Source organism: Pituophis catenifer, unplaced genomic scaffold, assembly GCF_029215685.1.
Source record: "Pituophis catenifer annectens isolate HBS135680 unplaced genomic scaffold, rPitCat1.0.hap2 SCAF_3, whole genome shotgun sequence".
NCBI classification, from domain to species: domain Eukaryota; kingdom Metazoa; phylum Chordata; class Lepidosauria; order Squamata; family Colubridae; genus Pituophis; species Pituophis catenifer.
The window spans coordinates 205,468,199-205,495,286 of record NW_027256883.1 but is presented as its reverse complement, the minus strand read 5'-3'; the positions used below and the strand labels follow the sequence as shown (position 1 = coordinate 205,495,286).

Sequence of the window (27,088 nt, the reverse complement as noted above, 5' to 3'; positions counted from 1 at the left end):
AAAAAAAGGGGTTATATTTTTGGTGTGTGTGTGTGTGTGTGTGTGTGACGGGCCACAGCCGAAGTGAAAAAAGAGGTGGGGGAGCAAGGGGTTCTTCGGGGTGCGCGGGCCACTGTCCGGCAGAACCGGCCACCCAAACTTTGGCACGAGTGTGGAGGCGAGGAGGAGGAAAGCCTCGCTAAAGCCAAGCCAACGCGGAGACGAGCTCAGGCCGGGCTTCAAGGGCGCGGCAAGAGCCTTGACCTCCTTCCCGGCCCGCGTCCCGAGGCCGGTCAGCGAGGAGGTCGCGGGTCTTTTCCGGCGAGGCCCGGCTGGTTACGGATGGGCAGCGTGGGGAACGCCCGCTAGGTCGGGACGCGGCCGGCCTGTCCGTGTAGCAGGCCCCGCGCTCTGCGCCAGCCTCCCCGTCCAGAGGGCGGGTTGTTTTCATAAACTGGCACAGGTGCGGGGCGTCCTTCAGACTCGAGCCGGCCAGGGAGCCCCAGGCGCGCTGGCGAGAGGCGACCCAGCCGCCACCGCGGAGCATGCAGCCATTTTGGGCTTCGCCAGACAAAGGACGACAGCGACCGCCGCGGCCAGCCCCGAGGCGTCGGCGGCTGCGACCCGTAGCACCGCCTCCACTTCCCCACATCGACCCTTCGGCCGGCAACCAGCGCGTGCGGCCAGCCCGACTTTCGGCGGCCGGCCCCTCTCGCTACTAGGCCGCAGCCGGGCCCTTGCCGCCCGTTCGCTGTCTGAGCGCTCGCAGCCATTTGCCTCAGTATTTATAGCCCGTCGCCGACCAATCAGGAACCGACGGAATCCCTCTCCGGCCGCTGAGGTGACGCCTCGACGGGCCCCCCCCCCGCAAGCTTTCCCAGCCCGCTCGCGCGGAGTTTTTCGTCGCGCATGCTCCGTGGCGGAGGCCGAGGCGGGAGGGGAGCGCGGCGTATGTGTAAAATGAGTGAGTGAGGTGGGGAGGAGGGGGGGGAAGAGAGCAGGAGGGAGGGCGGAGGAGGAGGAGGAGGAGGGCAGAGGGAGGAGTGAAGAGAGAGGGGGGGGGCCGGCGGGCGGGAGGGAGCCGCTCGCCAGGAACCCTCCGAAAAAAGATGGCGGCTGGGTCGGATCTGCTGGATGAGGTTTTCCTAAACGCTGAGGTGGATGAGAAGGTGGTGAGCGACCTGGTGGGCTCCCTGGAGTCTCAGCTGGCGGCCTCGGGCCACCACCACCCGCACCACAAGGCGCAGGAGCCCCTCAGGGTCGCCGGGGGGCTGCTGGGGAACCATGTTGTGAGCAGCGGCAGCAGCAGCAGCAACAGCCCTAGCCCTAGCCCAGGAGGAGGAGGAGGAGGAGGAGGAGTAGGAGGCAATGCTAATGTCCAAACAGAGAGCCCCGGCAGCCGCACCACCGGCAGCAGCAGCACCAGCAGCAGCACCACCACCACCGTCGCCGCCGCCAAGATGGGACTCAGTGGCCCGGAGATCACCAAGCCAGGTAACCCGGCGAGGCAAGCCGGGGCGGAGTGGGGGGGGGGGGAGGGTTGCCTCCTCTTCCTCTTCTTCTTGTCCTTCTCCCTCAGGAATGGGGGGGTCTTCTCCCCCCCATCTCTGGGCTCCCTTTCTTTCTCCCCTGCCCCCCCCCACTTTCCCTGGTGGGGGCCAGCAACTGGAAGGTGCCAGGGGTTGGGTGGGTGGGTGGCATGTAGTTGGGGAGGGGGAGGCGGCGAAGATAGAGGCCTTCCTCACATGCCAACCCCCCTCCCTCCCTCCCCAACACCCTATTTTTGGCTGGGACGATCTCCCTCCTGCCTCTGCTGCACCTAGAGCAAGGAGCAGATGTGTGTGTGTGTGTGTATGGGGGGGGTGAGTGTTATGGTCAGGGAGTAGTGTGTGTATGTGGGTCCTTTAGGGAAACCAGCTTCCTTGGCTAGGGTGGTCGTCCATGTGTCTCCCCCCCCCACCTTCCTCACCTTGGGTTTTTTGCTCTTCATTCTGTCATCTCTCTCTCTCTCTCTCTCTTGCCTGCCGAGAGGCTGGAGTGTTTTGGGGGGCTCCTGAGGACGAGGAAAGAAGAGACCTTACCTTTGGACTTCTGTGCCACCTTGCTCTCCCGCGTTGCCGGAGTCTGGATCAGAGGAATGGTGCTCCCTGCCCTCCTTATCCATTTCAATATTCCCTGGCTGCCTTGAATTCTTTGCCCCCCCCCCCCTTGAAGTGCATGGGAAGGGGGGGAAGAGAGAGAAGGAGAGAGAGAGAAGAAATGTTATTAATCACAGCAGCAGCAGCAGCAGCTTCCCCTGGGAAGAGGAAGTGATGGGGGAACCTGAGGATCAGGAACCCCCTTTTAAATAGATCTCTTTTGCAAATACCACACCCGCTTAACAACGGCTCCTCCTCTGTGGTGGTATGGGTAGGGGGTTATGCCCTGCCTGAACCTTTTGCTTTTCTTGAAATAATATGCCCAGGTCTGGGGCTGTGCAGAGAGTCATAGCACAACCTCTACTGCCTGTGGGACTGGAAGAATGACAGTCCATCTGTAAATGTTTTCCCCCTTGTAAAAAGACGGTGCACTCTGAAGGAGTCTGCTAACTCAGGATCCCGCCTTTCCGTACATGCGAAGACTGGCCTTTTTTAAGAAAGGGAAGGCAATGCTGGTCCATTTACCCCAGCACAATTCCAATTATATTCCTCCGTATATAATTCTCCCCCACTTTGCTTTCCAGTTGCTGGAATATTACAAGGACGCTGTTGCTTGTCATGACACCAGGTTAATGAAAGGGGGTGGGGTTTCAGAGAAATAACCTTCCCTTAGTCCTGATTTTTGTGACCCCGTGTTTCTGACTACAGTCCTTCTGTTTGTGTTTACTAAATGCAGAGCCTGTGGAGATAGGACTGATTTAAGTGACACTGGCAGATTTTGGTAGGGATATTTGCTTTCTGGGGACAGCAAGGAAAAAAAAAATCCCTCCCTTTTTGCTTGTATTTGTTTTCCTTTGAAAGCACAGCAATCAAACAGCAGGATTTAATGATTTTAAGAGGGAGGATGACATCCCTTAAACTACCTTGCAATCTTTTCACTTATGTCACTTCTCTACTACTTCAACCCCACTTTTTTCTGTGTTGTTTTATTAGTCAAGAAATATAATAGTGTTTGGATTTTTGTTCAAAAGATGAGGAGATGAAATGGAAGGGTGAGAGACCATGGGGTTTTCCTTTTTTTAAACTTTTTCCTGTCCTTCCCCCCCTCCTTTTTTTTTTTCACCAACCTGATACAGTTGCATGAGCAGACTTGTAGTAAAATGTCATTTAATGTGGAATTATAAACATCTAAAGAGGGGGAAGGGACAGACTGAAAACTTTTATTTTTTGCAGCATGTCTATGCGATTTGCATTTGTTTGTGGGACTACTTGGCTGTTTATGGAAGATTATTATAACCATCAATGTAGAGGGAACAGTAGCAAAGTCTTAACTGCTATCATAAGACCCCCCCCCCCTTTTCAGATGTTCCAATACTGGGACGTATTGACACATGGGCAATATGGTTTGTGTTGGACTTATCAAGCCTTAGAATCTTTTGTTTTCTTTCTTACCTTTTATATTGTAATTAAACTTTGTTTTATTTGCAGGAACTGGTGGTGTGCAAGGGAGTGTTATCAATCATAATGCCAGGTCCCAGGGTTCTACGTTGGATGGGACCACTACAACTAGCAGCAGCACCACTACAACTGTCCAAGGTGGCTCTGAAGCTGCTATTACCCCAGGGACCCTCAATCAGGGCAAATCAGTGGTAATCAGTACCATGGCAACAGCTTTATCTACCAGGAATGGTAAAATTGGGACCACTGCAGTGCAGACTTTGAATGGAAGTAACGTGGTGATGAATTCCCATGCTTCTTTCTCGGCCACTCCTGTGACAGCGAATCCTACCGTGGTCCCTGCGGTTGCCCCTCTCGTGAACAATGGACCTGGAAATATTGGAAAAGTCAATACCGTTAATGCCGTCTTGCCATCTGCTTCAAATACTGTCATCCAGACTTCTTTCCTTGGCCCTGGAGTGTCCTCTTCCTCTTCACCTTCACCTACGGTGATCTCATCACAACAGCCCCCCAATATCGGTACCGGAGGGCCAACAGTAGCATTGGTAAGGCCGCCCATTCACGCGGCAGGACCCTCATTGGCTGCCGCCACCCAGAACGGCAGCAGTACTGTGATCAATTCGACCATCAACGTAGGAGGTTTTCCGACTGCGGCTGTTGCCGCCGCCACGGTTGGTTCAGGGGTGTCGCTCCAGACCTCTCTTGTGAACAGCCAGCCTGGATCTGGGGTATCAGCTGCTGCACCCACCACCCAGGTTATCAAAGCGGAGTCTCCTAAAACTATTGTGCAAGCGGTCACCCAACAGCAAACTCTGGCTGCAGCTGGCCAGCCTAGTACTACAGGGGGTAATATGATCATTGGGCAAACTATGCAAGCTGGCCTACCCAACGTAGCTCCTAATCCTGGTGGAGTACCTCCTGCACCTCCAGGTACTCCCACTGGTCTGGCTAAGGGTGCTGCCAATACAGTGGCGCAGAGCCTACCCAGGACTGCAACCGCAACCACCAGTGGGATCCGAGCAACTTTGACTCCCACTGTTTTAGCACCTCGTCTGCCTCAGCCTTCTCAGAATCCAACAAATATTCAGAACTTTCAGTTGCCACCAGGTAAGAAAAGACTGGAGAGAATGTGTTGCTCAAATAAAAGCGTTTGGGATTCTGCTTCTAAGCACGGTTGAATAGCTTGTGTGATGAGGTGCCTTTGGAACCGCATTTTGTTTTGCAGTGGTTTGTGAAATAGATAGCGTAGGTAGCCCTTGACTTACGACCGCAATTGAGCCCAGAATTTATGCCGCTAAGTGAGAAATTCGTTAAGTGAGCTTTGTCCCATATTACGGCTTTTCTTGCCACATTTGTTAAGTGAATCACTGCAGTTGTTAAATTAATAACACGGTTGTTAAGTGAATCTGTCTTCCCCATTGACTTTGCTGGTCGGGGTCGCAAAAGAGGATCACATGACCCCGGGACACCCACATATTCGCAAGTATGAACCAGTTGTCAAGCATCTAAATGTAAATCATGTCACCATAGGGATGCTGCAACTGCCATAAGCATGAAAAATTGTCATAAGTCACTTTTTTCAGTGCCGTTGTAACTTTGAACGGCCACTATATAAACTGTTGTAAGTCGAGGACTGCCTGTAGTAGAAGAACTAATGAGAAATCTTGTGTTGACTTCACAGCATTTTTAACTGGATGCTGTTCTTAGATTATTTTTGAAGAAAGAGACTAGATTCTGAGCTTTTCTCCAGTACTTTTAGTCTGTTGATTTTCCCTTTAGATGTGTAAGCATGCATGAGGACTAGAAATGCAACTTTGTTAAGAAGTGAAAGCTGAGATTATCCAGGTTCTAACAGTACCTATGAACCACACAACTGTAAATCATATTGATACTTTTTTTCAGAGTAGCATATGACATCTACAGTATTTTTTTTTTAATTTGATTTATATGCCGCCCTTCTCCGAAGACACAGGGCGGTTTACAATGCGTTAAGCAATTGTAAGTATTTAGGTGCACATTGGCTTAAATCTTTTAAGCTAAAGCATGGCATGATAGATTTTTCCATGGGTGATCAAAGTAGCAAACCTACTATAAAATGAAATGTTATGTTAATATATTCAGGGAAGATGAGCTGTCCTAGGATATGCCTAGATCTTCATACTTCTCTGTTTTAGCTTGACGCTGTTACCACAGAAGCAGCAAAGAGCACTAGTACAATGTACTAGTCTTGAAAAATTTCTGTCAGTTGAAAATTATCAGGGACTATATGACATGTCTACAGTAACATTCCAATTACATTCTGTCCTCACCTCACCTCATTTTGTGTAATGCTGTAGCACATGCAGTCACTAAGATCATGTTTGAAGACCAGGATAACATTAGGCGGGGAGTTTCTGAGTCTAAACCTAATTGGATTGAATGAATTTCATTGCTTCCATGTGCTCACAAAGGAAATATATCTAAACTTCACATTTACTAACTAGTTTGAGATTTGTTTTAAAAAAATAATGATAAACATGAATTTCTAGGCATGTGTTCTTACTGAGTGTTATATAGGCAACTTTCTCACATTTTGAAGAAGTATCTTTTGAATTCCAGAAAGAGGATGGCAAGGATCTGAATGCTTTCCCGGATCCTTAAACCAGCTAGTTTTAACTGGGTTTACGTGTCTGTGGAGTAATTGAAAGTAAGATGTTTTATTTGCAAGGTGAAGTGATCAGTGTGTGTGTGTGTGTGTGTGTGTGTGTGTGACATATGTTTTAATGTGCTTCTTTGAAGGGTCTTTAAATAGCAAAAATAGTATTTGGCTTGATCTATATACCCTGCAAAATGCTTATACTGATAGGCGTATCATGTAAGAAATAAGGATTTTACATTGCTTTTGCTATAGTCTTCTGAAGCAGCAGCATTTTGTATGCAGTGTCTGATAATCTTTACCTTGCAGATTGTAGCAAGTTACCTATCTAGTGTTTTACAAGTTCAAAAAACTTTGGACACTTCCATTGTTAAAATCTTCCTGCACAGCATTTTGCCTATTGAAACATAAAAATGATGCTCCAGTGAGTTTGGTCTTCTTGAAGAAACACAGGACTATTAGTACCCTTTTTGTAAAATGAAGGATTTTTTTTTTCTTTTAAAAAGTTCCTAGCTTTCAAACATGTGTCTTAAATACATCCCAATGGGTGGTTTACTGTCCAGAACAGGGGTCCCCAACCCGTTAGGAGCTAGACTGCATAGCTGGAGGTGAGTGGTGAGTGAGCAAAACTGGGATCTAGGTTGCATGCTCCTCCTCCCCTCCCCTGGTCCATGGAAAAATTGTTTCTATGAAACCGGTCCCTGGTCCCAAAAAGATTGGGGACCGCTGGTATAGAATATTTGGACTTGTGATCATGGCAAAATACCAAAAAAGCCTTAAGAAGAAAATTAAGGTCCATACTTTACCGAAAGCTCCATTGTATTCACTTCAGTAAACATGCAGGGAATTGGGGTTTGCATCTCTTGTACTGCATGCAAAAGGCATAATTTTTTACCAGAAATATTTTTGTGCACTCCTTTTGCACATGTAGGCCATCAGCTTCATTGCTGGTAATATTTATTACCTTTAATCAGCACTTTGTGAAAAATGCCCAATGTGACACATGCGTCTTTTAAACATGAGGTTTAAGTTTGTAAAAGAATAATTCAAAAAGTGTAAAAGTAGCAGAAACTTGCAATATCAGGGATAAAAACCAGATAATATCAATGTACCAGTGCTTTTTAATAGCTCTCTGGATCAGGATAACCCTCAACTCAGAACAAGAGTTCCCCCCCCCCACCTCCACTCCCAGTTTGGAGAGTGCAATATTAGAGCACCTGATTCTGTCTTAAATGGATATAGTTGAAAGAACTAGGAATTGTAAAGATGTCAGATGGAGGGTTATTTGGGATACAATACAGAGGAATATACTTTTGTGTTTTGGCACCTGAAGACAAATGATATCATTTAAGAAAAATTGAAAAAAAAAAATATTAGTAGATGTTTCAGCATCAAGAGGCTGTTCTAAATTACACCTGCACAAAAACCTTCAGTGCTGGAGTGTATAGCAGTTTAGCAAGGCTAAATTCTCAATGGAAATATTTCTTGTAGGCCTCCTTGCTGAGCTAATATGCATATTATAGTGAAGACATTAATTGCTATCGAGTTTTATAATGTAAAGTGCCTCCACTATGGAATTAGAAAATCTGGATGAGGAGAGGAGCATGAGGCAGATTGCAGAAGGCTCTTTGTCTCTTTTGCATACAGGTAGCCCTCGACTTATGACCACAATGGAACCCAAATTTTTGCTAAGCGAGACATTTGTTAAGTGAGTTTTTCCCCATTTTACGACCTTTCTTGCCATACTTGTTAAGTGAATCACTGCAGTTATTAAGTTAGTAACATGATTGTTAAGCGAATCTGGCTTCCCCGTTGACTTTGCTTGTCAGAAGGTCACAAAAGGTAATCACGTAACCCTGGGACACATAAATATGAGTCAGTTGCCAAGCCTCTGAATTTTGATCATGTGACCACAGAGATGCTGTAACAGCCGTAAGGGTGAAAAATAGTCCTAAGTCACTTTTTTCCAGTGCCATTGTAACTTTGAACAGTCACTAAATAAATTGTTGTAAGTTGAGGACTACCTGTAGTTTAATAGATGAGCTACACAACTAATCTTACCAAGACAAATTGTGTCCTCACTCGTTGGAGGAAAAGCTTTCATGCCCTTGCACCCAAATGGTGCAAGAACTTAAAAACGAAGAGATTAGGAAGGACGTTGCTGAAAATTGCCGGTTTTCAAAATAAGATTCAAGATTTACTCAACCCTGGACATTTATTGGGATTTAAGAAAAATGGGTGGCTGTGATTGGAGCGTCGTACCTCCCTCCTTCCCAAATTACTGCTAGCTAACTATCTGTAATTAGTGCAGAAAGCTGCAGTTAAGTTGCTCAGTAGGGCTCCTTACCATATGTACGATGGGTCTATAGCCAAGCTTTTACCTCAGTGCCATTTTCCTATGTTATTATTGGTTTATAAGACCCTAAACAGTTTATGGCTTGGTTATCTAGACTGTTCACTCACTGCAGTGGCTTGTTCAGTCTAACTTTAAATACGTTGTGCGTGTGTGCAGTCTTGGTGGTTTAAATCACCACGGTTTACATTTCTAACATGTTCTGTGCATGCGGTAAGTTGCGGCTTGTAGAACCATAGCTAAACAAACTAGTGTGTAGACTAGGTTACTATCTAGTTATATTTTTAACAATCTGTGACAGATGTTTTGCATATTATGCAGTGATTTACTTGAGTTCATTTATGTGGAGGAAGACGGTCTTTTTTGCGATGCATCTGGAATTATCCTCCTTCGGAGAATAAGTAGGTTTCCGGAATAATACCCCATTGACAATAAAATACGTTTTTTTTTTACCTGAGATACTTGACTATACCAGATCCCCTAAGTAATTTATTTAATTCAATTTACAGTAGATGCCACCCAATTTCAAACTGATTCTGGGTGGAATCATATGATTTAATTCTTCAATGGAATTTAAATGTATTACATAACTATCTTCATTTTAATTTACTTACTTAATTGAATTTGTTTGTCGTCCATCTTGAAATGATTCTATTGTAATCTATGATAAAGGATAAATCTAAAATGCAAAGAAAACGCCCTTGAAAGTACTTATTACATTAAAAAAATGACATAGTTTTTAATTCATTCTATCTGTCTGTCTGTCTGTCTGTCTGTCTGTCTCTCTCTCTCTCTCTCTCTCTCTCTCTCTCTCTCTTTAATTTCATTAAAAAAATTTAGTCACCTTGTCCTACTTTGTCCAGGTTCATCCTCCAAATATTTTTGACATGAATATCCTTCACCTTAAAACAAAAATAGTGAAAGACATTGTGCTGATGAAAGTGGTAGATAATACCTTGGAAATGATTAATGGTGAATTTTGTTTTTGGTGGGAACCAGCTGAATAGACTGCCTGTCTCTTTGGCTTTTGATATCTTTTTTCATAGCATGGAGGTTAAGTGAGTTGTTTCAGACAGTTTGCATTTCATTTGTCAGATTCTGGCATTGGTCTGTTTTCCTCTCCTCCTATAACATCCTTTATTTTGGAGGATGTGAATTAATGTGGTTGGAACTGCTGCATTGCCTTGTGTAAGACTTATATAATTCTGCTGTTAGTAGGAAGTAAGTTGGTGATTCTTTAAGTTTTGGTAAATGTAAAGCTGCAGGATATTTTGAGGGCAGCAAATGAAACTGTAAATCTCAGGATTTGTGGTCTTAATTCCTCAGTTGCAGAGAGCACTTTTGTACATAGCACCATTCCCGTTCCTTTTCCAGAAATATGCCTTATCCCATTACTTTTGGATATGTGATTAAGTATCCTTGTATAATATCTTCATTCTGTTTTGAGAGTACAATAAAGTTTGGGAGTTTAGCCATTAATTGAACTACCGAAAGTTGTGTGCTCTCCAAAGGAAAAGTATTTCTTCTTAGACATCCTTATAGTAAAAATCCTGAAGGATTGGGCTCTGAAGCATTAGAATACAGACAGTCCTCAATTTACGACTACAGTTGAGCTCAACATTTCTGTTGCTTAGTGAGACAGTTATGTGATTTTTGCCCCATTTTACAACCTTTCTTGCCACAGTTGTTAAAGTGAATCACTGCAGTTGTTCAATTAGTAACATAGTTGTTAAGTGAATCCGGCTTCCTCTTTGACTTTGCTGGTCAGAAGGTCGCAAAAGGTGATTTCATGACCCCAGGACACTGCAGCCGTCATAAATACATGCCAGTTGCCAAGCAGCTGAATTTTGTTCACGTAACCACAAGGACGCTTCAATGGTCGTAAGTGTGAAAAATGGTCATAAGTAACTTTTTGCAATACCATTGTAACTTCAAACGGTCAGTAAATGAACTGTTGTTAAGTCGAGACTCCCTGTACTTTATTCAGGGCAGTGATGTTAATAGAATGCTGCATTTCCCTTGTTCACTTTTTGGTTCACCACTGATCTTAGGCATTTATTCCATTTATTAATATTTTCATGGAAGTAGGGTTTGAAACATTTAATCATTTAGCTTTTATTCCTTACTCTTCCCTGGTATTTTCCAATGCTGCCATTCTCCAGCCTAATTTAAATGTAATGATGCACCTGAAGTAAAAACAGGTGACTGACTTCATATTTATATTAGCTCTTAAGGTGCCTCTGCAGTGTTCACATATAGGTGGAATTATGAATTCTTATTCCATAGATTTCTCTTGTATTAAAACTACATGGATGAAAGAAGATCGGTTTAAATGACATCATGGTGTGGGATGCTGGAGAACGTCGGGAGAACATGGCTGTCTAATGTCATTTGTTCAAAAACAGTCTTACATCCCTTCCCTAATTCCTGGAAAGTGGTTTGGTTGGTTGAGGTTTAGTTTGTTATATAAACCTTTATACAACACTTTATAATACCTTGGTAAGATCGCATTTGGAATATTGCATCCAGTTTTGGTCGTCAGGATGTAAAAAAGATTGAGATTCTAGAAAGAGTGCAGAGAAGAGCAACAAAGATGATTAGGGGACTGGAGGCTAAAACAGACGAATGCTTGCAGGAATTGGGTATGTCTAGTTTAATGAAAAGAAGGACTAGGGGAGACATGATAGCAGTGTTCCAATATGGGCTGCCACAAAGAAGAGGGAGTCATCCTATCCTCCAAAGCACCCGAAGGCAGGACAAGAAGCAATGGATGAAAACTATTCAAAGAGAGAAGCAGCCTAGAACTAAGGAGAAATTTCCTGACAGTTAGAACAATTAATCAGTGGAATGACTTGCCTCCAGAAGTTGTGGGTGCACAACTGCATCACTGGAGGTTTTTAAGAAGAGATTGGACAGCCATTTGTCTGAAATGGTCTAGGGTTTCCTGCTTGAACAGGAGGTTGGACTAGAAGACCTTCAAGGTCCCTTTCTGTTCTGTTATTCTGTTAACCCCAATCATTGTGGTTGGCATAGGTGAATTCAACTATATGTGGCTTAATAAAACACAATGAGTAAGTGATTCCTTTTCTTGGGCAGAAGGTTGGACTAGAAGACCTTTGAGATCCTTCCTAACTCCAGATTTTTAGAATTCTAAGTAGATTGTGGCGTAGTGCAGTAAGTAAATTGTATGCTACCCTGTCTCTGCCATTATGTGCATTCATTTCCTGCATTCATTTTTTGACCTTCCCTTCCTTTTGTTCTTTGCTCTTTTTGTTGCTAACATTTCATTCAGGAGCTGCTTGTTCAACTGTACTTTTTTTCTTAAATATTTTTGTAAATCATGACATTACTTAAATGATCCTAACTATGAGTGTATTTTTAACATATAGGTTAAAAAGTTTAAACACCTCTCCCTGCTCCCCCCCCCCCCCCCGGCCTTGTTACCTTTTTATTTTTATTTATTTTTTGCTATCAAGTCAAGCTCTCCAAAGAGATTAGATGCCTGGTCTCATAAGCTTCTAGTAGTTAAGTCAGAAAAAGTTTGGTTTTTAAAAACATGAATGACTCCTACCGGTAGATATTGCAAATATCTCTCAGTTCTAAAAAAAAGGATGATTGTGAATCTTCCATCTTTGTGGAGAAAAATAAAAGAACTGTCCATTATTGTGGCTGTGTTCACATGAGACATGTTAGCAAGGTGCAGACTTTTCATTAGATTATGCAGAGATTTTGACAGCACCACCTTTCTATCCGTCATTACTGACACAGTTAAATTATCAAACCAGAATGCCAAGATAAAAAAAAAAAAAAGGCAGATTTTAGAGATGGCAAGGAAAGCTATATATGAGACCAGAAGAACTTGGGTAGATATTCTGTGTTTTGTTACAATCAAGAATGCGTGATAGTTTTATGTAGGTGGGGTTGTGTCATAAACAAGGTATTAAAAGATCAATCCATTTTGTGTTTGTGTGGTTTTTTATTTTGCAGTGTGGTTATTTTTACATACTGCAGTTCTGGTTATTTTCCTGAGAAATTGAATAAACACTTTCCTATGTTATTGATGACTTATATTGTACTCTCCTTTTTGTCTTAAGCAAAGAAGGCCTAAGAATGTTCAAAAACTGATAGGCAGTTATACAGTAGATGTATGAAATAGTTCCTCAGTTTGACATTTAAGTCTAGAGAGGATTTAGCGTTACCTATTATTTCTTGGTTGCTGCTGTACTTTCCACAAGCCAACACCATCATGTTAACTATTGTCTCCCGCACCTCATTTTCTTTTAGATGTCATTTTTATTAAAGGCGTTTCAAAAAGATTAAAAACTAATATAAAGTAAGAAAAAGAAAAGTATCAAAATCAAAGAGAAAGCTAAAGGTGTAAGACGAGTTAGACTAATTAATTAGTGCAACGACTTGTCCCCAGAGGTTTCTATAATCTATCCTGTCTAATCGTCAAATCCATAAATCATAAGTTTATTTTTTCTGTTTCATGGAAAAAGTCTGATAGTGGTTTCCTCTCAGCAGTAACTGTAAATATTTTCTCTGATCGAAGAAGACAATTTGGCTATCTCAGAAAGTTGCATCATCTTCACCAACCATTCCTCCATTGTGGGTAGGGCTGAATCTTTCCATCTTTGTGCCTATAATAATATCTCTGCAGTTATCATGTAGAAAAGCAAAGTTCTGTAACTTTTTACAACTGTTTGTCCATCAATCCAAAAGGAAAACTGCTGGTTTCAACAATATATTAATCTTTTAAAATCCTCTGAATCTGTGCTTGTATTTGAATCCTGAATTGTCTTGCTTTTTATACACTACCAAACATGATAAAATATCTCTTCTTGTTATTCACATTTGCAATGTAAATTTGAAGTGCCTTTATACATTCTGTATATTTCTCTGATAACACATGCAAATGGTACATCATTTTATAAATATTCTCTTTAAGATTATAAGACAGTGTTAATGTCAATCCTTTCAGCCACATATTTTCCCATTGCTCCATTTGTACATTATAACCAAATGTTTAGCCCACTATATCATAATACTTTCACTTGTTCTTCTATTTTAGATTTCAATAAAAGTTTATACATTTTAGCAATTACACATTCTTATCCACAATTCTATTTCAGACTCAGTCTTACAACGCATAAAACCATAAATTATTTTGCCTATTTTAAATCCTAAGAATTATAAATAAGAGAGTTGTTGACAACTACATCCCTGTGCCATTAGTTCTCTTGTTTTTATTTTGTGTTCCCTTAACAAAATTCTCACCAACACCCATCCTTTCATCCAAACAAAACAGCAAGTTGTGAAATACAATTTCAAATCGGGGAAACCCAGTCCTTCTTTTTCCTTTGCATCTTGCAATACCTTGTATTTAACTTAAAATACACGTTTCCCCCCCCCGCCACACAAATTTAGATATATCCTTCTGTTGAAATGGTGCATCAGTTGTCAAAACAGGTATTGTCTGAAAGAAAAACACCCTTCTAGGCAAGTTACTGACATTTTCCCCAGCAATGACACTTGTAGTTTCTCCCATCTTAACATATATTTTTAAACATCATTCTATGTCTTAACATAGTTATTTTGAAGTTCATATTTGTCACAGTGATACCTAGATACCTGCAACCTCATTTAATGAGAAAATCTCAATATCTCCCTCTCTCTCTCTCTCTCCCTCCCTCCCTCCCTCCCTCCCTCCCTCCCTCCCTGAATGGCTGATTACCAAGGGGCAACCTACTTTAATATAGAATCTGCTTGGAAACAAACACCATAATCCATAAAAGGTGCCTAAAAGTCTTCCTGTTCCTGTCTCTTGATTGCAGGAACCCTGTTTCGTATTAGTGACAGAGGGAAATGAGAATTTATAGGTTAAGAGCAGCCCGCTTCTAATTTAATTAGGGTTAGGCAGAAAATGCTCTGAGGTCAGATTAATATCACCCAGGTAATGTAGTTAATGCTGGACAAATGATTTTTATATGGAGTCTTTCTGCAGGTAGCTCTCGGATAGATTTCCTTTAACACCAAGGCACGAAAAAAAAATAGTAATATGGATAGCAGCAAGATTTGTTTTGGAATACAATTCATTGATATCCAGAATAATTGGATATGGTTCATTTTTAAAGTGTATCATATTAGGTTTCAGATTATTCCTGCAATGCATATTATTGTCTTGGAAGGAGGGCACAATGAGCTGTCAGATCAAATAGAACACTTCCATTCAGATACACAGTGATTTCTTACTGCTGAACACTAAAAAAAATATCTTGGTCAAGTGATAAAAAGTTAGTAGAACTTCTTTGAATCCTGTTTATCTTCTTTGAAAGCCAATTGCAGGCGGTTTTAACAAGTGTTTTTTGCTTTTAGAGCAGCTTCTATTGATATTTCAGATCATCCTTTCCCCCAAAAACTGGAGGGGAGAAGAGCTTAGTACAGACCCATCAGTAGTGGGACCGTAACTCTTAGGGCAGTTTAGCAATGGGATCATTGACTCTTAAAGGGGTAGTTCCTTTTCCATGGATATGATCAAGTTGAGGCTACACAGATGTCTGAGATGCTTTAGTTTGCATTCAGGTATTAAATGAGAGACTCAATCCCAGAGCTTGGTCGCTTCCAACTCTATGATTCTGTGTGACCTTTTTGTAAAAAATATTCCAACACTGACTCTGCTAATTTGTTCAGCTTAGTTGTAGTTTTTAAACCCAGGTATTGTGTTTTCTGCATAAGGCATGGTTTATTTTATTTATGTGTATCCCTCCTTTGTTGCTTTTACAAATAACTCAAGGTGACAAACATATCCCACATACCTTCCTCACAACAGCAATTTGTGAACACAATACCAAGAGCCTTGGTAGTACAGTGGTCTAAAGCACCCTGTTATTAAGACCAGCTGCCTACAATTACTGCAGGTTCGAATCTCGCCAGGCTCAAGGTTGACTCAGCCTTCCATCCTTTCTAAGGTAGGTAAATTGAGGACCCAGTTTGTGGGGGCAATAAGCTGACTTTGTATAAATATACAAAAAGGATGAAGGCTATTGCTTAGCACATTGTAAGCTGCCCTGAGTCTCCGGAGAAGGGCGGCATATAAATCAAATTAAAAAAAAAATAAATTTCCTCACAACAGCAACCCAGTGAGGTGGGTTGGGCTGAGAGAGAGTGACAGGCCCAAAGTCACCCGGATAGCTTTCAGGGCTAAGGTGAGACTTGAACTCACACCCTCCTGATTTCTAGCCTAGTGCTTTAACCAGTAGGTCAATATCTGCTGCCTTTATGTGTTACGCATGGAACAAGACATTAGGGCTTGTTTAGCAAATTATGATTAAAATAAACTATAAGTTAGGCTGAATCAGCCAATAACCGATTCTGCCATACATGCCTACAATACATAGCAGTTGGTATGTCCCCATTAATAATAATAAAAAAAATTGAATGTCTTCTGTCCAAATCTAGCTTGGTGACTTGGCCACACTGGTTGCCTTGTGAGAAAGCATTTTATGTAATATGCACAGATGTTTGGTAGCCAGAGCAATGGTGTGCTTTTGTAAATAACTGAGCTATACTTTGAGAAATATTAGACAACGTTACTCTTAAGATGTTATATATTAGGTAAAGGTAAAGATTTCCCTCACACATATGTACTAGTCGTTTCTGGCTCTAGGGGGCGGTGTTCATCTCCGTTTCAAAGCCTTAAGAGCCAGCGCTGTCCGAAGACGTCTCCATGGTCATGTGGCCGGCATGACTAAATGCCAAAGGCGCACAGAACGCTGTTACCTTCCCACCAAAGGTGGTCCCTATTTTTCTACTTGCATTTTTTACGTGCTTTCAAACTTCTAGATTGGCAGAAGTTGGGACAAGTAACAGGAGCTCACCCCGTTACACGGCACTAGGGATTCGAACTGCTGAACTGCCGACCTTTCGATCAACAAGCTCAGCGTCTTAGCCCACTGAACAACCGCGTCCCCTCGTTATATACTACAAGCATGTTATATATAGGGCTTCTGGGCTTCTGCCTACTTCAAAGCACCTTTTGGAAATCAAATATGAAGGGTTGTGTAGCAGTGGCCCCCATCCTTTGGGGCATCAGGGGCCGGTTCCATGGAGAGAGGTTCCCCCCCCCCCCAGACCGGAGGGTGTGTGGTTTTTCCATGCTGCCTGCATCCCACGGATGGGGCTTCACTTGTTTGCACAGCCCAGTTTCTGGCATGCCACGGTCAGGTGTCAGTCTACGGCCCGGGGGTTGGGGACCTGTGCTGTATAGTCTTAATATGAAGTATGGAGCAGACAACCAGTATAACACAGTTAAGGTGTTGCACCAGTATCTCAGAGGCTCAGAATCAAGTTTACTTCAGCCATGGTAGCTGACTGTATTAAACAAGCCTTGCTGACAAAACTGGACAAAAGAGCACTATCTGAACCACTGTGAGCTCCAGGACAAAAGGCGAGATAGACTTCGAAGAAATAAAATAACTATAATAATAGGCTGAATTGTTTGTTGACATGCATTATTAAAGCTAGTTAGTTTTTGCAAAATTGTATACATCCACTTAACTGCCACTAATCATAAATTATATTCTCTGGAAAACCTTATAAAAAGGAAATTGAGGCCTTAAATTGCTGTTTCCAGAGACCAGGACATGTGTAAAGTTATAAATCTATTAGCCTACATTTCCCTGAATTGTCCTTCATATCATTTGTATATTAACTATTCCGCTGTTTCTCAACCTTGGCAGGTTGAAGATGTGTGGATTTCAATTCCCAGAATTCCCCAGCCAGCTATCTCTCTCCCCCACTTCCCCCCTCCCCACCAGCTATGCTGACTAGGAAATTCTGGGAATTGATGTCCACACAACTTCAAGCTGCCAAGGTTGAGAAATACTGAACTATTATATTAAACTTCTATGACAGCTTTCAATTGTGTTTCCAGAGGAATTGAATTTGGAACGTGTGTCCAAATTACCAGTGTAACATTCATTCTTGCAGCGAGCTGCTCAAAGGCTGGGTATCTAAGAACAAGCCTTAAGAGTCATTACAATATTGACTCGCAGTAGGGACTAGGAAAATTGACGTATCCAATAGAAAAACCTTCAACCATTGCAACCATCTTCCTGCTCTTATAATTTTCTGTTTAAATGCCAGAGCATCCAGGCTTGTTAGAATCATACCTTAATGAAAGGGTGGCAATTTGAGTATTTTCCCAAATGTAATTTTTAACACTTATTTGCTAATAATATATTGCTACTGTCAGTTTCTGAATATTCTGCTTCTGTTTTAATTTGTGGTTTCAAAGTGAATGCTAAATAGGAAGAGTGAGGTAGATTAATGATCCCTAACAAAAGGGAGGTTTCTACGTGTATAAGAACCCAGAGAGAGGGTCATAATGACTTTTCATTTCACTTTTCATTCTACAGGTAGTCCTCAATTTATGAGCAAAATTGAGCCCACAAATTCTGTTGCTGAGTGAGATATTTGTTAAGTGAGTTTTGCCTCATTTTGTGACCTTTCTCGCCACAGTCGTTCAGAGAATAATTGCAGTTATTAAATCAATAATATGGTTGCTAAGTGAATCTGGTTTCCCCATTGTCTTTTGCTTGTCAAAGGGTTGCTAAAGGCGATCACATGACCCTGGGACACCGCAAGCATCCTAAATATGAATTTATTGCCAAGCGTCCAGATTTTCGTCACGTGACCATGAGGATGCTGTAACGGACATAAGTGTGAAAAATGGTCATAGGTCACTTTTTCCATGCTGTTTGTAACTTCGAACAGTCACTAAATGAACTACTGTAAGTCCAGGACTGCTTGTATATGAACGGATTTCAAGTGGATTCAATATAGTAGGCATAACATGGACAATCTTGTAGAGCACCTTGAAGTCTATGAGAAGAGCAGAATTGTTTGTCTTGTGCACTTGATGCTTGAATAGCATAGGTAATAGACAGAGAATAAATAGATAATAAATGGAGCGAAGGGATACCAGAATCTTGCCCGTTTGCAGTGTTCAATAAAACTCTCCACCACAACTGGCCATGCTTCATAGAATGATTCTCCACTATTTTTACAAACGTTTCTTTTAAAGTACTGCACTTTGAAACGTGCTAGAGAAATATGTCACTTGGAATAGACTTCAGAAAATATAACCCAGGTCTATCCCCAATAGATGCTCACGTTGTGAAGAAGTATCTACATGGAGGGAGGGGAAAAGCCAACAACGTTCCAGAGGAGACGTTGTTGGGTTCATTCATTGCCCTTCAGTTACATTTTGGGGTATTTGGATTTGAATTAAAGTGTTGTACTGTTGTATGAACCTGGCTGTTTTGAGTTGCTCGCTGTTGTTAGCTTGTTATGCAGACTCAGCCAACTGTAGTTGGTTCAATCAAACATACTTAAATACAAATAGTGCTTTACTTATTATCCCAGTTGGGTCCAGAATTTCCGTTGCTAGGTAAGGTATTTGTTCAGTGAGTCAGGCCTGATTTTATGTCCTTTTTTTTTTTTTTTTTGGAGATGGTCATTAAGCGAATCCATTTCCCCCCATTGGCTTGTTGGAAGTTGGCTGGGAAGGTTACAAATGATGACCAGGATGCTGTGGCCAATGTAAATACATGCAGTTGCCAAGTGCCTCCATTTTGATCATGTGACCGCGGGGAGGCTGTGATGGCCGTAAGTCCGAGGACTAGTTGTAAGTCACTTTTTCAGTCCTGTTGTAACTTTGAACTGTCACTAAAGGACCACCCATACCATAGGTTAAACCTGAACCCCTCAGCTCCCCTGGAGACTTCCAAAACAATGAAACCAAGTGATAGAAGAAAATTCTTAAATACATGACTAGAACGTAATCATAGTATTTCAACTTAATTGTAAATGAAATTAAAGTTTTGTCCTGTTGTTCTTATAAAGTCCATTCAGAAGTGTTAAAATGAGGTGTGGCTTAAAAATGAGGTGTGGGCCTAAACTAAGGGGCACATCAATCTAATTGCTGTGTAAGAATGTGACATTTTCTCTAAATGTCAAGGAGGTGAATAGTGCATTCTCTAGGTTGAAACTGAAAGTTATTGTGGTTATTGTGTTGGAGGATGACCTTGAAGGATATTACAGGAAGAGTTATTGAAATGTTCCATTATATAGTGTATTTGTTATTACAGATAGACCTCGACTTTTAAGCAACATCAAACCAGAAATGATTGTTAACCAATCGGAGTAGTTGGGATCATACAACACTTTAAAGCAAAATCAAGCAAACATATGGTGTGGTTAGTATGATTTGTGACCTGACTCACTGAATCAGAGCTGGCCCTCTACTGTTGACTCTGAATTATCTGCTCTCTAAGATTTCTAGAATGGGGTTTTTCTTGGCCTCTGGTGACCAAATTTAAGGTTTTCTACAATATTTCTAGACAGCTAAAGGGGGGGAATATAGAACCTGTGCTAAATTTATTTCAGATTTTTAAATTGTATTAATATTTAACTGCAGGAATTCTCCCAGGCTAGGTTGCTCTCTCTTCTCCATCTATCAAAATAAACTGTTTTCTTTAGAAATTTTCCTTTTGAGTGCTGTATATAGTGGGTTCCTTTGAGAGGTTAGCCATTGGCCTAAGTATCTACAAGTGTGTTATTTTGAGATGGAAATAGAATGCAAAAACATAAGTGGAACACTGTATTTGAAAATGCATTACACTTGTACTATTGATGAATTTGTAAGTTGGTTCATTTCTGTTGAGTGTTCCCCCCCCCCCCATTTCTTCTGCTTTTGTTTCCTGCTACTTGTGCTGCTGATAAATTCAGTTATACTGAAAGGTTTTTTTTTTTATTAGTTCTGACTAAAAGCAGTTTGGTACGCAGTGGCTCATTGGCTAAGACGCTGAGCTTGTTGATCAAAAGGTTGGCAGTTCAGCAGTTTGAATCCCTAGTGCTGCGTAATGGGGTGAGCTCCCGTTACTTGTCCTAGCTTCTACCAACCTAGCAGTTCGAAGGCATGTAAAAAATGCAAGTAGAAAAATAGGGACCACCTTTGGTGGGAAGGTAACAGCGTTCTGTCCACCTTTGGCATTTAGTCATGCCGGCCACGTGACCATGGAGGCGTCTTTGGACAGCGCTGGCTCTTCGGCTTTGAAACGGAGATGAGCACTGCCCCCTAGAGTCGGGAACGACTAGCACATATGTGCGAGGAGGAACCTTTACTTTTAAAAGCAGTTCATTTTCATACCTTTTACTTGAATAGTGTGGACCAAATTTCATTGTCCCTTCTAACAAGGTGGTATATTTAAAAAATAAAATAAAATATGAATAAAAGGCCATAGCAAAACCAGTTTGAGAATGATGCCCATACATACAAGGTACAATGCACACAGCTTTGAGACTTAGGTTCAAATCATCTGTGAAGTTTACTGTGTGCTCTTAGTCACGTAACTCTTTCCTTAAATCTCCATCACAGTGATGATGCTATGTGAGGTCTCATGAATTCATGAGAGAGTCAAGCTAGTTCATTTAGAGTTACAAATGGCACTGAAAAAAAGTGACATATGATCAGTTTTCACAGTTATGTCCTTTGCAGCATGATCATGTGATCAAAATTCAGATGCTTGGCAACTGACTGATATCTGTGACCATTGAGGTGTCCTGGAGTCATGAGATCACCGTTTGTGACCTTCTGACCAGCAAAGTCAATGGGGAAGCCAGATTCAGTTAACAACCGGGTTACTAACTTATCAACTGCAGTGATTCACTTAACAACTGAAGCAAGAAAGGTCATGAAATGGGGCAAAACTCACTTAACAAATGTCTCACTTAGCAACAGATTTTGGGGTCCATTTTCGTCATAATTAGACGATTACTTGTATTATGTATGTGCGAAAGGATCTCATTAAGTGGTTTGGAATGGTTGGTCTTTCTCGGGCAAAGTGGTGCTACATGGACAGAATCAAAGTCTTTTGTTTCACTAGTTGAAAAACTGTTTGGTATTGGCTTGGCTTCTCACAATATTTATTGTTTGGGCAGTTCATCATAACGTTTTTACAATAAGATTAAATAATATATGAAATACCCTGTTTCCCCAAAAATAAGACATCCCCTGATAATAAGCCTAGTGAGGCTTTTGAGCGCATGCGCTAAAATAAGCCCCCCCCTGAAAATAAGCCCTTTCCGAAAATATTTAAATGCAGAGCTGGAAATCGGGTAAGACCGCAAGAGGAGCCCCATCTTGCTCTATGTGCCCCAAAATAATAAGACCTCCCCGAAAATAAGGCCAAGCGCTTATTTCGGAATTCAAAAAAATATAAGACAGGGTCTTATTTTCGGGGAAACATGGTAGGTGGACTGGGCAGCTATAAGATGTCACTGAGGTTTTTTTAAAAAAAATTAGAGTGTTTGTTCCTTGAATTAAAGTTGTCTGTAAATGTAAAAATGAATTTCATGTTAGTTTTATTTATCCAGTTAGATTTAAAATATTTATTTAATTACTGCCTTTATTATTTTTATAAGTAACTCAAGGCAGTGAACATAACTAATCCTTCCTCTTCCTATTTTCCTCACAAGAACAATCCTGTGAGGTGAACTGTACTGAGACAGGATGACTGGCCCAAAGTCATCTTTAATGCCTAAGGCGGGACTAGAACTCGTACTCTCCTGCTGATTGATCAAAAATCACCCAGCCACTTTTAAGCCTAAAGCGAGACTAGAACTCACAATCTCCTGGTGTCTAGCCTGGTGCCTTACCTGCAAGTTAAGCAAAACCATAACATGATATGTAACAGTAGCTAAATCCCTGTACTAGATTTATTTATGTATTTAATGTGTTTTCCTGAAAATAAGACCCTATCTTATATTTTTTTGAACCCTGAAATAAGCGCTTGGTCTTATTTCCGGGGAGGTCTTATTATTTTGGGGCACGTGGAGCAAGATGGGACTCCTATTGCCGTCTTACCTAATTTCCAGCTCTGCATTTAAATATTTTCGGGGAGGCCTTATTTTCGGGGGGGAGGCTTATATTAGCGCATGTGCTCAAAAGCCCGATAAGACATCGGGGGATGTCTTATTTTCGGGGAAACAGGGTATGATCTCTAATGTTTTAGGGTGGTATACAGCAAAATAAAAATAAAGTAAAAAGGCAGCAATTAGAACCATTCTACATAATTAATTGTACAAATACTTAATTACATAAATATACAGATATTCAATTCATTGGTTGCCACAGCCTCTCAAAAGGAGCTGCGTACCCAATCAAATAAGAACATTTTAACAAATTTGCAAAACATTAGAAGAACTTCTTTGGGTTTCTGAGGGAAGATATATTTTTCCATAATACAGGGCCTGCTAGACAAAATGCCTGCCATCTTATCTTAGTGCCTGGAGCCTCCCAAGAGGAAACCTTTGGGTCTTGGATGAGTGAAGTTGGCTTTGGTAAGGCAATGGTTAATACATCCCAGGACTGTAAGCTTTGAGCTGGCTTAAGTGGTGTGTACATGCTGCTTGTTAATTGCTGTCTTAAATGGAGTTGAAATGCACATACTTATTAAGGAAATTTATATGGCCGCCCAACGCACAGTGACTCTGGGGAACTTACAAAAATAAAACCCCAATACAAAAGACAATAAACCTCACCCGTGACGACAACAATCGGACCAACCACTTGGTGAGCTCCGTAGTACCTTGAGGTCTCTGGCCTGTTGGCAAAGCCATGTCTTCATGCTTTTTGAAAAAATGTCCAGGGGGGGGGGGCAACCTTATTATTTGTGCAGGGATGATGTTCCACATATATCTTCAATTCCTCCTGTAGAAGTGAAAAAGATAAAATGTTTTAATAATATAAAGACTAACCAAATAAAAGTAGCAAGCGTCTTGCAAAAATAAATTTATTTTTCTATGAAATCCACAGACGTATACGTTACTTTGGTCATGAAAGAAGAAAACCTGTTAATGCCATACAGGCAGTCCTTGATTTACAACCACAACCGAGCCCAACATTTCTGTTGCTAATTGAGACATTTGTTAAATGAGTTTTGTCCCATTTTATGACTTTCCTTGCCACAGTTGTTAAATGAATCATTGCAGTTGTTAAATTAGTAATCTGGTTGTTAAGTGAATTTGGCTTCCCCATTGACTTTGTTTTTCAGGATTATATGATTCTGGGACGCTGCAACCATCATAAATATGAGGCCAGTTGCCAAGCATCTGAATTTTGATCACGTGGCCATGGGGAGGCTGCAACGGTCGTAACTGAAAAGCGGTCATAAGTCACTTTTTTCAGTGCTGTTGTAACTTTGAACATTCACTAAATGAACTGTTGTAAGTTGAGGACTACCTGTACAGGGAAAGTCCAGTACAAGCAAACAATGATTTAAATGAATCTAGTATCCCTAGTATCTAGGATCTGTTTAAGAGTATATACAGAATAGGTAGTTTTTCTCCATGCAGAATAAACATGCTTTTATCTGGTAGCAACAGAAACATAATATTGGCTATATACAAACTATATGCCTCCAGAGAAACTTAGGTCATAGAAAAAGATCTGTAATTGTTTTCTGCCTACCATTAGAAACGGGGTATCTGGACCAGAAATAATCTTAAACAATGGGTTTAAGATTTCATACGGGTGACCCAGTCAAAGTACAAGTCTGAAATGATGGGGCTTAAAGTCCTTATTTCATAAGGTTTTAATTAGATAACTCAGTGCTAAGCATTATGGGAGAAAGGGATTGGAAATAAAATTGCCTGCCTAATAACTTGAATATAGATGTGATGCAATTCAGTTGGACAGAGGAAAGGACAAGAAAAGACAACAACAATTCCAAATAGCCGCGATTGCTTCATCTTAAACAGATTGTAATAATCTTGAAAAGAGAAACTAAAATGATGAGGTTGTATTGTATGCCTTTTAGCCATGCAAAATAAGCTAAATACAGTACAGTTGGAATTTTTGGGGCGGAGGTAGCGGTGAGCCAATCTAGAAATCGTGTAGTAGGTTTATAAAACTATGAAGTATTGCCCAATGAATCACAAATCAAGGACAGGAAAAAAAAAAAGTATATGAATTTCTGTAGAATTCCCAGCCCCCTTGATTTGTGCTACCTATAAAAACTATATTGCTAATGTCAACATCTTTGGGACAGAATATTCATTTGTGGGACATACAATAGGAGCCATTGTGCCCTGCTTATGGGTTTTCTGGAAAACTATGTCTGTTGTTGGTTTTAAACAGAGTGGATAAAATAAGATGATTTTTTTAAAAAAAATAAAAAAAATAGATTTTTTTTATTTAAATCGGAGTTTTATCAAATTTATTTTAATAAAATGCTTTTTGAATAAAAATCTATCTAAATATAGTTTTCTATTTAAGATATATTAATTTAGTTTATTTAGCATGAAATGGAGCTTAGTTATGTAACATGAAGCTATATATTCTGCAATATTGGGACTGTTGGTGAGTCAACAGCAGGTCAGGAGGATCCACTGCAGGACAGAGATGACAGTTGTTCCTTAAAAATTATGATTTAAATCGAATTGATTTAAATCAAATCCACCCTGGTTTTAAGAGTCTGAAATTGGCCTGACCTAGTACAGTTTAGCATTATAGGGACTCCTCAATTTACAACCATTAGTTTAGTGACCGTTCAAAGTTACAATGGCACTGAAAAAAGTGACTTATGACCATTTTTCACACTTACAAACATTGCAGAATCCCCTTGGTCATGTGATCAAAATTTAGATACTTGGCAACTGGCTCATATTTATAACAATTGGGGTCATGTGATCACCTTTTGTGACCTTCTGACAAGCAAAGTACAAGATTCTGAATTAATGTGACGCAGGGGAAAATTTGGTTGACATAAATGGATAAGCGGGAATGAGGTAAGGTGTGCTGAAAAAGTGACTGTGTAGGACCGTGATGGTGAATCTATGGCAACGCTGCCAGAGGTGGCACACAGCGCCCTCTCTGATGGCATGCAAGCCTTCCCCCCAGTTCAGCTCAGCTGTGCATGTGCGTGCACCTCCCATCGGCCAGCTGGTCTTCAGGTCTCTGCTGCTCATGCGTGAGGGGCGGGATGTGTGCAGGGGGGCACACACTTATGTGCAGGGGGGCGTGGGGCGTGCAAAGGGCTGCATACGCATGTGGGGGGCAGGCTGCGTTTGCATGCAGGGGAGGTTGCAGGGGGACGGGGCGCATGCGCGGGGCCCACGCACATTGCATTTTGGGCATTAGGGCGCATGCGTGTACATTCGCGCGTGTGCATGTGCTTTGGGCACTCGGTCCAGAAAAAGTTAGTCATCACTGATGTAGGAGATGACTATGCTTAGCCTGAGGGAGGAGAATGGAATGGAATGAAATGACAGTATAGAATAAAGTTTATTGTCACTTTAAATGTACACTAATCAGCATGTATTAAAATGAAATTTCGTTGCATTCAGCTCTCAAAAGATGTAGGTATTATGCATATAACTTGCTTTCTTTCTAGTTACACTTGCTTTCTTTCTAGTTACACTTGCTACAGTGGATCATTTTATCTTGAGATCAGAAGCAAAGCATGTACCTAGTGTAAACTAGATTTAGATTTAGTTTCCTTATCTCATACTTTTAATTTCTTTAGTTTACCATTTTCTTTCTCTTCAATTTTGTATTAAATTGTTTATCGCTAAAGAGAGAATAGTGTGATGGATCTGAACGTTTATAGGCAAAGGAACCAGTAACAATGACTTGCATGTTGTTGCAAAGTTAATAATGTGGATGCATCTGTGAAGCTATAGTTCAAGATTTCAGTCTAGAGCCGGGATGGTGAACCTATGGCACGGGTGCCACAGGTGGCACATGGAGCCATATCAGTGGGCACGCGAGCGTTGCCCTACCTCAGTCCAGCACGCATGTGTGTGCTGGCCAGTTGATTTTCAGGCCTTCCTGGCCCATCGGAAGTCGGGAAATGGGCTGTATCTGGGCCTCTGGAGGGCCTCCGGGGGTTGGGGAAGGCTGTTTTTGCCCTCCCCAGACTCCTAGAAAGCCTCTGGAGCCTGGGGAGGGCAAAAAAATGGGCCTACTGGGCCTACAGGGCCATCATATGCCAAAAGCGGGGGGAGAGGGGGGGTCATGCATGCATGTGTGGGGGGATAGGGCGCATTGAATAATGGGTATGGGCACACACACATGCAATCCCCCCCACTCTCCCCGCTTTTGGCACGCGATGGCAAAAAGGTTAGCCATCACTGGTCTAGGGTGCTTTTAATTTTATAACAGCCTCAGTTGGGATAGGAATAAAATAAAGAGCAAAAGCAGTAACTTTTTTATTAATGAAGTTAGAACACGTGAATGTTACAAGCTCTGAGTGCAAGCGCCTCTCAAAAGGATCTCCATTGCACATGTACCATACTCTGATACTGTTATACAGAAGAAAAACAAGCCTAAATCATTATTTGATATCATAGAGGCTTTTCTCAAGTTAGGCATTAAACCAATGTATAAGTCATTAGCTCTAAGACCAAATTTCAAAACTATTATGCGTGATCAAAAAAAGAAAAAAAAATGATTTTGATTTT

General features: G+C 41.4%; 1 protein-coding gene across 1 annotated transcript in view; it reads left to right on the top strand.

Annotated features, from left to right (window-relative positions):
• The first annotated feature begins 1,088 nt into the window (after positions 1 to 1,088).
• Positions 1,089 to 27,088, top strand: part of TAF4 (TATA-box binding protein associated factor 4) — an 87,334-nt gene continuing 61,334 nt past the window's right edge. Inside the window, exons 1-2 of the mRNA XM_070940108.1 lie at positions 1,089 to 1,473; positions 3,606 to 4,682. Coding sequence (XP_070796209.1) covers positions 1,089 to 1,473; positions 3,606 to 4,682 — 1,462 coding nt within the window. The remainder of the gene's footprint in view (positions 1,474 to 3,605; positions 4,683 to 27,088) is intronic.